The sequence below is a fragment of the Triticum urartu genome, chromosome 2A, assembly GCF_056163025.1.
Source record: "Triticum urartu cultivar PI428250 chromosome 2A, HENAU_Tu73, whole genome shotgun sequence".
Classification (NCBI taxonomy): Eukaryota; Viridiplantae; Streptophyta; class Magnoliopsida; order Poales; family Poaceae; genus Triticum; species Triticum urartu.
The window spans coordinates 675,414,834-675,426,881 of NC_141874.1; the positions used below are offsets into that span (position 1 = coordinate 675,414,834).

At 46.4% G+C, this 12,048-nt stretch overlaps 2 protein-coding genes across 2 annotated transcripts; both read left to right on the forward strand.

Moving 5' to 3' along the window:
* The first annotated feature begins 724 nt into the window (after nucleotides 1-724).
* LOC125539646 (exocyst complex component SEC15A) lies at nucleotides 725-4,385 on the forward strand. The gene is made up of 2 exons (XM_048703146.2): nucleotides 725-950; nucleotides 1,756-4,385. Exon 2 carries the CDS (start codon nucleotides 1,763-1,765, stop codon nucleotides 4,130-4,132), a length of 2,370 nt encoding a protein of 789 aa, XP_048559103.1. The 5' UTR covers nucleotides 725-950; nucleotides 1,756-1,762; the 3' UTR covers nucleotides 4,133-4,385.
* Nucleotides 4,386-9,737: 5,352 nt separating this feature from the next.
* LOC125539647 (E3 ubiquitin-protein ligase Os04g0590900) lies at nucleotides 9,738-11,759 on the forward strand. The gene has a single exon (XM_048703147.2). The coding sequence runs from the start codon at nucleotides 10,230-10,232 to the stop codon at nucleotides 11,421-11,423; it is 1,194 nt and encodes a 397-aa protein (XP_048559104.1). The 5' UTR covers nucleotides 9,738-10,229; the 3' UTR covers nucleotides 11,424-11,759.
* The last annotated feature ends 289 nt before the right edge of the window (nucleotides 11,760-12,048 follow it).

A 12,048-nucleotide genomic window follows, 5' to 3' on the forward strand; every position in this document is an offset into this window, starting at 1 on the left:
TCGGCTCTTTGTTCGGTCTTTTATCTTTTGTTTTCCGTTGTTTATGTTTTTATTTTTCTCCTTTTCTAAATTAGTAGTTTTTTCAAATTCATGAAGTTTTTTCTAAAATTTTGAACTTTTTGGATTCGTGATATCTTTTCCAATTTTGTGAACAGTTTTCAAAGTTATAAACATCTCTCAAATTCACACATTTCTGAATTTGTGAACTTTTATAAATCCGCGAACTTTCAGAAATCAAAGAATTTTATCCAGAGTTGTGATTATTTTTCAATTTCACAAATTGTATTTAATTTCATGAACATTTTTTAAATCCGTAAATTTTGTCAAATTCATGAGCAAGTTTTCAAATTCACAAACATGTTTGAAATCATGAACTTTTTCAAACCCATGAAGTATTTTTCTAATTTTTGAACATTTTTTTCCATATCTGTGAACTTTTTCCAAATTCACAAACTTTTTTTATTTTTTTTTGAACTTGTATCAAAATTTTGTTTTTTTAATAAAAGTCAACTGTCAACCGGTTCACTTGCTCAACCGATCGAACTGGCGAGGCGTTTGGGGGCAGGGCGAGCGAGCTCCCGCTGTTGGGCCGTGGCGTTCTTTGTGTTCGGGCGTTTTCTCGAGAAAAAAACCCTGGGCTGCCAGCCCATGCCGGGGAGGAGTTAGCGAGCCAGCCGACGGAGCCGGAAAGCTGGCGCCGCGGATTTAGCGAAGCGGGTTTTGCGAGAGCAAAAAAAACTGGCTGTCACCCGTGCCTGTCCTCCACTGCCGTCTGCCGCCGGCCCCCTCCCCCTCCCCCTTGCTTCGTCCGTCCTACTCCTGAACCTGTCGCCGCCGAATCCGGCGTCGCCTAGCTTCATTCCCCCCTCCTGCCACCGGAGCGACCCTCGAAGCGGCCGGCGACCCTCCGCTGCACCGACACCCAGGCCGGCAAGGCTTCTTCTCCTTGGGTAAGCAAGCCCTAGCTTTGCTCTGCTTTGTTCGGGTTACTGCCGTTACGTTTCTCTTTACCCTACTTTTCTCTCCGCGAATCAATCGAATCCGGCCAGATCCCTCTTCCTCGAGGCCTTTCCCGGCCTACCCCGGCCCCCGTTCCTAGGGCCGTCAATTGGGACAGCGCTGGTCGCAGGATTACCACCGCCGCTAGCTTCGCATTCTGATTTGTACGCTAGCTGCTATTCACCTTCAGATTTCACCATGAATAATTATTCGAAGGGTACACAGAAGCTCAACCTCGTGTAAATTGTATCATATCCAGTCACTCGTATGAACATAGAAAATAGTGAATTACATTCTAGAACTAGTAGGCATCGGTATGTATTTCTCAACCATATTTCGATTGCTCTTGAAAATACATGGCAGAAATGGCAAGCCAAAAAGTCACAGTCACATAAATCTACAGCATATTTTCACCATTTCTCCCCAACTCAATCTGGAATGTATTACAATATTGTAATTCACAGATCACACATCTATTTTCAACATTTACGTCTGTTTCCGCCTGCATCCTGAGCCGCCAAGGAATCCGCCATGTATTTTGGTGTCCTGTTACCCTCAAGGCCTAAACTCATACTAATAGCTGTTTGATTTCAGGAAATTTAAAACAAATGCTTGTTATTTTTGGCTTCTCCAAGAAAATCAGTTTGTGAATTGTTAATTTCCTCTACTTCTCCGTAGTTCACATGCCCAGCATTTGTAGCTCCAAATCTTCTCATAAATCTGGATGAAATGGCCATTTTCCATTTTGTTTTGCAGTTGAACCATGACCGCGCAGACCAAGAAGAGGAGCCCTGTGGAGAGTGGGGATGCTGCTATCGGCACGGCTCTCGTTGGCTTCGTCTCCAATAACGAGGATTTGGGTCCCATTGTGCGGCATGCTTTTGAATCTGGAAGGCCTGAGGCTCTCTTCCACAACCTCAGGGGTATCGCCAAGAGGAAGGAGGTTGAGATCGAGGAGCTCTGTAGGCTTCACTATGAGGAATTCATCCTCGCGGTCGATGAGCTGCGTGGGGTGCTGGTCGATGCTGATGAGCTCAAGGGCGCGCTGTCGGGTGAGAATCTGCGCTTGCAGGAGGTTGCTAGTGCCCTGCTTCTGAAGCTCGATGAGCTTCTCGAGTTGTATGCGGCGAATAAGAATGTTGGGGAAGCGCTTGCAACATTGAAGATCTGTCTGCAGGTCACCAGCCTGTGTCAGTCGTGCAACAGGGACATTGCCCAAGGCAAGTTTCACACTGTGCTGAAGACTTTGGAGCTGATTGAGAAGGACCACCTGCAGAATATTCCTCTGAAGCTTCTTAAAAATGTTGTTCAGAAAAAGATACCGATGATGAAGCTGTACATCGAGAAGAAAGTTTCCAATGAGTTTAATGAGTGGCTTGTGTATATCAGAAAGTTTGCAATGGAGATTGGACAGGCCTCGATACGCCAGGCCTCTTTGGATCGTCAGAAAGATGAGCGAATGCGTGCCTGGCAGAGGGAAGCAGAAGAATGTAGTCGTGGGGGGTTTGATGAGCATGCTTATGCCTTGGATCTGGAGTACATAGATGAAGAGTCAACACTAGAATTTGATCTTACTCCAGTATACCGAGCATACAACATCCACATATCCCTTGGCCTTGGGGAGAAGTTTCGAGAGTATTACTACAGTAACAGACTCATGCAGCTTAACTTGGACATGCAGATTTCTACAACACAACCCTTCCTTGAGTCCCACCAGCACTTCCTTGCTCAGGTAGCTGGATTTTTTATTGTTGAAAACCGTGTTCTTCGAACTGCAGAGGGACTTCTATCTGATAGCCAGGTTGACACAATGTGGGAGGCATCTATTTCTAAGGTCACCTCTTTTCTAGAGGAACAGTTTGCACGCATGGATGCAGCTAACCACCACCTCCTTGTAAAAGATTATGTCTCTCTTCTAGCTGCAACCATGAAGAAGTATGGGTATCAAGTCACATCTTTGCTTGAAGTTCTTGACAAAAACAGGGAGAGATATCATGAGCTGCTTGTTTCAGATTGTAGGAAGCAGATACAAGGTGTCTTTGCTAAGGACTCGCATGAAAGGATGGTTATAGAGAAGGAAAATGACTACAACATGAATGTTGCAGCATGTCAACTTGAACCCATTCACGCAGTGCCGGATTTGCCATATGTTGCGCCATTTTCCTCATCAGTTCCCGGTGCTTGCCGTATTATCCATTCCTTCATTGAGGATTTGGTAAGCTACTTGTCATATGGTGTAGTGGTCAACTCCTATGATGTGGTGAAAGGATACCTAGACAAGCTTTTAATTGAGGTACTAAATGACGGTCTTCTGAAGTTGATACATAATGGTAGTTTGGAAATCGCACAGCTGGTACAGATTGCAGGAAATATTGCCATCCTTGAGCGGTCATGTGACATGTTCCTTTTGCATGCTGCCCAACTTTGTGGACTTCCTAAACGGCTGCTTGGGAAGCCTCATTCTGGTTTGACTGCTAGGGCTGTGCTCAAGGCCTCCCAAAACGCAGCGTTCAATGGATTAATAACCTTGGCCAATTCCAGAATTGATGAATTCATGCTGCTGCTGACCAGCATCGATTGGACAACAGAGGAAACTCCAGAACATGCAAATGACTACATGAATGAAGTGCTCATCTACCTTGACATGGTGGTATCGACTGCACAGCTGATTCTGCCAAAAGAGGCCCTCTTCAAGGTCATTTCTGGTTCACTCAGCCACATCTCAGACACCATAATAACAGTTCTTCTCAGCGACAGGGTGAAAAGGTTGAGCATCAATGCGGTTGTAGGTATTGACATTGACCTGAAACTGTTAGAGGACTTTGCAGAAGACAGATTTCACACCACTGGGTTGTCGGCCCTTAAAAAGGAAACAAGTTTTAAAGATTGCCTTGTCGAGATTAGGCAGCTGACTAATCTTCTGCTGAGCAACCACGCCGAGAGCTTCATGAACGCTGTGATCAGGGAGAAGAGTTATGCGTCCTTGGACCACAAGAAGGTAGCCATCATCTGCGACAAGTTTCGGGATGCTCCTGACAGTCTGTTTGGGAGCCTTTCGAGTAGAAACATGGTGCAGAGTGCTCGGAAGAAGTCCTTGGATGTGCTGAAGAGAAGGTTGAAAGATTTTAACTGAGATTAGCCATGTTGCATCTGAAATAAGCTGGTACCGGTTGAGTAGGACTTAAATTTGCTTCTGTAAAACCTTGTCTGGTCTTGTGATTTTCCTGTCTAGAACATAATTACTGTCCTCCATGTGTGCATTTAGGATTGGGCTGCCTGCTTATATAGGGTGAGACCGTGAACTGTAGTTGTATGCTCCGAATTTCCATCTGAACTTAGTTGGCATTGTCCTTTCAGTAGAAGAAATGGAAGCAGTCAGTTTCTTTCGTACCAGTGCAAGCTATTAAAGGCTTAAGTTGACACAACCACAGGGTTTGGTGTCCGTAAGGGAGCAGTAAGTGTGAAGAAAGCTGTCAAATAGACTGGTGCTGGTAATCATTGTCTTCCATTGCTTAAAGAGAAAACCTTGGATTGTTTAGGGAGAGAGACTTGAAGGACGGTGAAGGTTTAGCAGCTTGGCTTTGACGAAAATTACTTCTTTGACAATTGGCAAAGCTTTAAACGCTCCCTGAAATCTCTTTGATCAGATAACTTTGGAATTAAACCTTTAGCTTTCCGCCACGAAATCAATGCTTTTTGTAAAGAAAATGCTATCAGTGTCAGTCATGCTAGGCAATGAGGTAGTTTCCTCGTTTTGGATTCAGTTTACTGTAATACTCCCTCCGTCCGGAAATACTTGTCCTAGAAATCGTTGTATCTAAACTTAATTTAGTTATTAGATACATCCATTTTATCCATTTCTAGGACAAGTATTTCAGAGCAGAGGAAGTATTTCTTAGCTTGCTGATCAGCTTTAGGCAATGAGGTATTCTCAAACTGCGACTTTTTTTTTCTGTCTAGAAGGGGAAAACCCTCCTGATTTCCCTTTTTAGGAACTGAGAACCCACAACAAGAATAGAAAAAGAAAACAAACACGGGCAACCTGGGTTTTCTTTGGATTGTGGTTTTCCTTCCAAATACCCTTGTAAAAAATACGGGTCTCCGTCGGTCGTTTCTTTTCCAGCAAAAAGTCCCTCACAACCAGGTAAGCTATGCCTGTAAATTAAGGGAAATGGTAGTGGTAAGTCGACTTTCCAATTTAGGTAAGTCGATTCCGTTTCAGCCGTTGGATAGAAAATAAGTGGTGCAGATTGCTTCTTCAACCTCCAGACCATCTCCTTCTTCTTCCCCAAACCGCCAAACGTACCACCGGCGGCGCAGCCTCGCTGCCCCGCCCTCCCCTCAACGTCCTCCCATCATCGTCCCCCATCCCCCCCTCCCCGCCTTGGCCATCCCTCTAGCCCACCACTGTGCCCCCTCCCCCCCCCCCCCCCCGGCCCTCCCCTCAGCCTCCTCCATCGTTGTTGCCCCCTGCCCCGGCCCTCCCCTCAACCTCCTCCCATCATCCCCCCCCCCTGCCCTGGCCATCCCTCTAGCTCACCACCGTGCCCCCCCCCCGCCCTCCCCTCAACCTCCTCCCATCATCCCCCCCCTGCCCTGGCCATCCCTCTAGCTCACCACCGTGCCCCCCCCCCCCCGCCCCCGGCCCTCCCCTCAACCTCCTCCATCGTTGTCGCCCCCTGCCCCGGCCCTCCCCTCAAATCCGACGAACTTGCACCATTGCCATGCCCCCCCCCTACTGATGATAGATCATGGGGAAGCTTCTCCGACAAGCCAACGGCTGCTTCTTCCATCCCACTGACGTCTGCTTCCTTCTAGCGAAAATCGACTGATCCAAATTGGATTTTCAAGTGACTGCTTTTTAGCTACCGTGGTAAACTAAATACCCTTTATTAAAATACCCTAATGCCAAGTGCGGCCTAAAAGGAAAAACACCGGCAACCAACGACATGTCCTAACAGGGAAACATCAAGGCATGCCAATGAAAAAAATGAAATCTAAAATGGTCTGCTTGGTGAGTTGCTAGCATGTGGTCTGTTTGTATTGGTTTACATGGGGTTTTGGCTAATTAACTAGATGACTCTCTTCTGCATAATTAATCATTGAGACAAATATTTTTCTCCATTTCAAAAAAAAATCCAGATATGAAGTAATTACTGGATCACCCGTTACAAAAACCACAACTAAGATTTTTATTTGTCCCCTAAAGGCACTTCATTGGGTAATAGAAAGCACAGATGCCATATCCGTTCGTCTTGAAACTTGAGTCTTTCTGAACAAGTTTATCTGCCACTTTGTTACACACCTACTATGTTAGATGTTCTATCCTTTTGATGTAATATCAGCCATAGGTTTCCCTACCAGTTGTGGCAATCATAACAGTAATTATCTTCTTTGGCCTTTGCATTAGATGTTAAGTTCAACAAAAGGAAATGTGACCGCTAGTAAAAAAAAATTGCGAAAAGGATCAGATGTGTTATAAAGGTTCACCGGAAGTACAAAGTGTCTCAAACATAATAAAAATTACATCAAGAACATTAGTTAATGAATTGAAACCCATCGAAAGTAACAAATGAATTGAAACAGACACGGTAAAATTCCATGAGCCAATTCAGTTAACATCCAAACAATTGAATTCGTAATCATGTCAATTACAGTTTCATTGCTGAGTTGGAATTGAAACCAATTCAATACGGAGGCCTCCAATACAGACATCCAAACACAGTGTAATATATTTACACTTGTGGTAGTCATTAACAACTCAATTATAATCATTAGTGCAAATTAGAGTGCCATTGTGTATTAAGCATCTACTGCACACCAAATAGTCAAGATCCCAGTCCCATTGCTTGCTACTGATGTTATTGGCTGCTATTATGAATTCCAAAACTTGATGGTTTCATTGTACACCCAAGTACCCAACAAAGGCAGCAAACTCTGCGCTGCCTAGACTAAAAAAATCTAGCTCAATATGTTTTAAATCTTTACTCTGGACCTTGGGCTCCCTATGGACTGTTTTCAAACAATAAGGTGCTAGCAACTTACTGTAACAATCATATCTCAAGTTGCAATATACCTTTTTTCTTCCAGAGGACTATAGAATAGACCACTGGGCCAATCTAATTTTTGCTCTGTTTTTGAGTCTCTCCAACAACTTTATAGTTTACTCTTCACAAAAAAAAAACTTTATAGTTTACTAATAAAGCACCCAATCATTGATTACATGCATCTGTGTTGATTTATGTTTATATTTATGGATTTTATAATCACCAGATAGGGTATTTTGCAAATATAATATTGGAACCAAAGTTTATTTTAATTTACTGGGTCCAAATAAAATTGCCTAGGAACAATCTTAATCAACAACCATAGGCTGTAAATGTGATGTTGTTTAGAAAAGTAATTGATTAGTATAAATTGAATTCCTAACACTACTACAACTCACGCCAACCATGTCAGACAACATTCAAGCCACACAATGTCACAACTACAATTCCTACCTAATTACACTAACACAAATACTTGTAGGACTTGGACAAGATTACCTAATAATAATATTCTCTTCCCAATTTTGACTTTTTTCTTCCATGCTCCTCCGATTTTTGCTCATTGTAGATTCGTGACGTGATGATCCAACTCAATTGGCATATATGTAAGCTAAGTATGACCACGCCTGGAAAGTGGAAACATGCATTGCACCTCTTGCTCTATTGTATTGGGCCACTGCTATTGCTTGGCTGCCACCTTACACTCGCTTCACATCAAAATGTTCTCGTACTTCCTTGCAATAGATTCACTGTCTATGGGTCGCACACCTCATCGCTTTATATATGATGGTTTTCCCTGCCATCGTTCGCCTCCGGCATCCCACGAATACACACCGGCCGTAACAAGGACACTCCACGAGGACATAACTCATGGAACACCATGCACATCGCTTCAACTCTGACGAATTCCCATAGAGACGAGCACTTGGATACAACCACACCTCACATACACCCCGATTGAACGTGTGAATGCGCGCGTACGAGTCCTTGATTCATCTAACTCCATAGGATGACGAGTTTAACAAGAATCAGTTTTAGATATCCTTGAGTTAGTTAGACAAAACAAAACACAATTTTAGTTTGTCATGTTGCTAGACGAGTTTAAGGAAAACTAGATCCAAACAAGCCCTTGGGGAAAGAAAAAGGATAATCATATCGCTCTTTTGCTTGCAATCTACCATTTCATCTTACCTATGCAACCATCATGGCCAGGGGCCAGGGCAATGCAAGAACTTCAAAAATAGCTTCTTTAATGTGCAGAAAATTTTCTCCGTGAGTGGGTGTAGGATACTACCATGGTGGAACTCCAAATCCAATGGTTATATTTTTTTGTGAAAAAAATTCCGATGAATTGATTCTCCTGATTTAACTCTTTTGAGCATTGGCCCTGGCCCGAGTCTAGTAGTCACTATCCAGTTAACTTTATTGGCATTGAAGCCTAACATGTTGTTTGACTGTTGTTTCATACCATTAGGAGTAATATATGAATTTTAATGAATAATTGAGCAAGAGTAGGTAATAAGAGCAGTTGAATTTTCATGCAGCAGTTGAATTTGTTGTTAAGGTCAATGCTTACCAGCAATGGGGTGGGTCGGGCTGAGTGTACTCGATTTCATTGTGCAGTGTTGTTAGCCAGGACATGAAACCTTATTTTGGCGGTGTTTTGCTTTCAACTGAAAGAAATTGCACAGCTTCTCTTGTGTACACGTGTTCCAACATTTTTCACATGTTTTCCTGTTTCTGTCATGCACTCACCAAAGAAAAGGAAGAGGCCTCTTAAACTGGGCCGTCCTTCACAACTTGTGCCGCTAAACAAAAAGTCCATTTAATTCTGAACTACTCCCTTCGTCCCATAATATAAGAGCGTTTTTGACACTAATGCAATTCACAACTTGACCGATCTGCTTCTGTAAAACGTTGTCTACATTTCTGATTTCTTGTCTAAAACGTAATCACAGTCCTCCGATTTATCGGTGTGAATTTAAGCTTTAGCTGCTTATAGGGTGAGACTGCAAACTCTAGCCGTATGCGTGTAATTTTCCGTGTGAACATTTTATTTCGAAAAGGGGAGCCCCCCGGCCTCTGCTTTCCGTCCCAAGTTTCTTGACAGTGTCATTTCACCTGAAGAAATAGAAGAGGGCATTCATATTCTTTTGTACCAATGCAAGCCATCAAAGGCCTAAATTGACACAAGCAAAAATAGAGAGAGCTGTCAGCCACAACCACAGGGTTTGGTGTCCGTAAGGGAGCAGTGAGTGTGAAGAAAGCTGTCAAATGGACTGACCGGTGCTGGTCATCATCGTCTCCCGTTGCTTAAAGGGATAACCTTGGATTGTTTAGGGAGAGAGACTTGAGGGACAGTGAAGGTTTAGCAGCTTGGCTTTGATGAAAGCCACTTCTTAGACAGCCAGCAAAGCTCTGAATGCCACCCTTAATAAATCTCTTTGGTCAGTCAGACCACTTTGGAATTAGAGCAGGCTTTAGCTTTCACACATCAAATCAGTGAAAAATATTTGGAAACCGCTCTTGTGAGATCTGATTTCCATTCTTTTTGGGAACTATCAGTAGAAGATTATGTTGGTGCAAATTATCATGCTCATGTTTCCTGCTGACCTATTATACACGATCATATGTCCGGTGGACACATTCTCCTCGTCTTGTGACGTGTGCGGCACAGGAGAGAGGAAAAGGACGGCAGCAGGCAGGGGGCAGGGCAAAGAAAAAGAAGAGGAAAGAGGAGCTGCGGCAGCAAAAACAAAAGCTTGATGAGAAGATGCCAACAACCACCAGTCCAGTCCACCATCACTTTGCTTTGCAGACAATCCCCCGCTCCTCTCTTTCTCCAGCCTCCCCGAAAGATCCCCATCATCAGCCTGCGCCATCGTCTGATTCCGATCTCTTCCCCCCCATTCCCCGTCACATTTCCCACTCCCCAACCTCGAGAAAGAAAGCGCCATGGATCGAGCGCCCACTCAGATGCTCCTACGCCTTCTTCCCCCACCCAGTCACAATGATTTGGCCCAGAGAGACTCGGAGATCCTCTGCTAGTACCTGAGCGCCCAGCCGTCTCGGAGTGAGTGAGTGAGTGAGGTGGTTGGCAACACATCTGTCCCCGTTCCTTCCTCGGCCTTTTTCTCCCCTGCTGCCAAGATTTGGTGCTAGGAGGGGGAGGGGGAGGCAAAAATGGCGTCTTCGCCGCCGGCAATCATCGGGACGGAGCCCACCTGGGTGCCCTACGAGCCGACCAGGGACTGCTCGCAGGGGCTGTGCAGCATGTACTGCCCCCAGTGGTGCTACTTCATCTTCCCGCCGCCGCCGCCCTTCGACCTCGCCGGCCCCGGCCCGGACGACTCCTCCGGCCACGTCTTCTCCCCGCTCGTCATCGCCATCATCGGCGTGCTCGCCACCGCCTTCCTCCTCGTCAGCTACTACACCTTCATCTCCAAGTACTGCGGCACCTTCGGCTCCCTCCGGAGGAGGCTCTTCGGCCCCGGCCCCGGCTCCGGCGGCGGTGGGGGCAGCGGCGGTCCTGGGAGCGGCCACGGGCAGTCCAGGAGCCAGGAGTCGTGGAACGTGTCGCCGGCGAGCGGGCTGGACGAGGCCCTCATCAACAAGATCACGGTGTGCAAGTACAGGCGCGGCGACGGGCCCGCCCTCCACACCACCGACTGCTCGGTCTGCCTCGGCGAGTTCCACGACGGGGAGAGCCTCCGGCTGCTCCCGAAATGCAGCCACGCGTTCCACCAGCAGTGCATCGACACCTGGCTCAAGTCGCACTCCAATTGCCCCCTCTGCCGCTCCAACATCACCTTCGTCGCCGTCGAGGTGGCGCCGCCGGAGCCGGAGGGCTGTGCTCCAGGCCCAGGCGAGGCCGACCGGAGCACCCATCAGGTGGTCGTTGAGATGGATGCGTTGGAGAGCATGTGTGAGGAGCAGCAGGAAGCGGTGAGCAGTGGCGGCGTCAGAGCTGAGCGTGGTGATCAGGAGACGGAGGGCAGCCGAGAGGGAGCAGAGGAGGAGGATGATGCCAATGGCACGGCTGAGATCAGAGAAGAAGGCGTGCCAGCACCGAAGACGGGGCCCAACCTCCACCGTGACAGCCGCATGTCCATCGCCGACGTGCTGCAGTCCACCATGGAGGACGAGCTGATCGCAGCCAGGGAGAGCGGGCTCCTTGCAGGCGGCGCCGGCACGTCGCGCCGGTGCCGCGGGGAGAACAGCAGCAGCGGACGTGGCCGCACCCGGCGCGCGTTGCAGGACGACTCCGTGCCGCCGATGAAGAGGCTGCCGCCCGGCGGCAGGTCGTGCTTCAGCAGCAAGAGCGGCCGGGCAGTCGTCGTCGATTCAGACCATCCACTGCGGGGTGGCCAGTCGTGATGTGCTTAGCTAGGGATGATGATCCTGGACAAGCTCCCGTCCCATTTCTGCGCATGATGGGATGCCAATGAGGACCATATCATCATAATTCAGAGATGTCGTCGTCTTAGCGATAATGTCGATATCGCTCGGTTGCAGCATGCTCTGCTTGGGTGAGATCTCCTGTGACTGTGAAGTCTGTCTCTGTGATGATAGTTCAGCAGGCGCTGGATCTTTTCGTTTTTTGTTTTTCCAAGTTCCAACTCATGACATAGGTTCGTCTCCTCCACCACTCTGTCCATTGTTTCAGTGGACATGTTTTGCTGTGAGTGCAGTAACAGGCTCAAGTTTTCAACACCTCGAATGATCTTTCTTCTTTCACTTTCTGTGCGTGTGTATGCCTTTGCAAATTAGCTGTAAAGCGAGTATGAAATCCGAAGGATCGAGTCTTGGATGAAATGTTAGCAGCAGGGGTTTGGAATCCTTCTCTTGCATACTATACATCACACCTTTTTTGAGCTCAAATTCAGGGACACTATTTATCTATATATTGAAGTAATTGATAGTAGTACTCCCTCCGTTCACTTTTATTAGTCATTTCAGACAACTGAAAATAGACTATTTTGCACATTGTTTGAAATGTTTT

Bases quoted from the DNA above. Each gene is read 5' to 3' on its own strand.
- LOC125539646 (XM_048703146.2), top strand. From the start codon at position 1,763: ATGACCGCGCAGACCAAGAAGAGGAGCCCTGTGGAGAGTGGGGATGCT.
- LOC125539647 (XM_048703147.2), top strand. From the start codon at position 10,230: ATGGCGTCTTCGCCGCCGGCAATCATCGGGACGGAGCCCACCTGGGTG.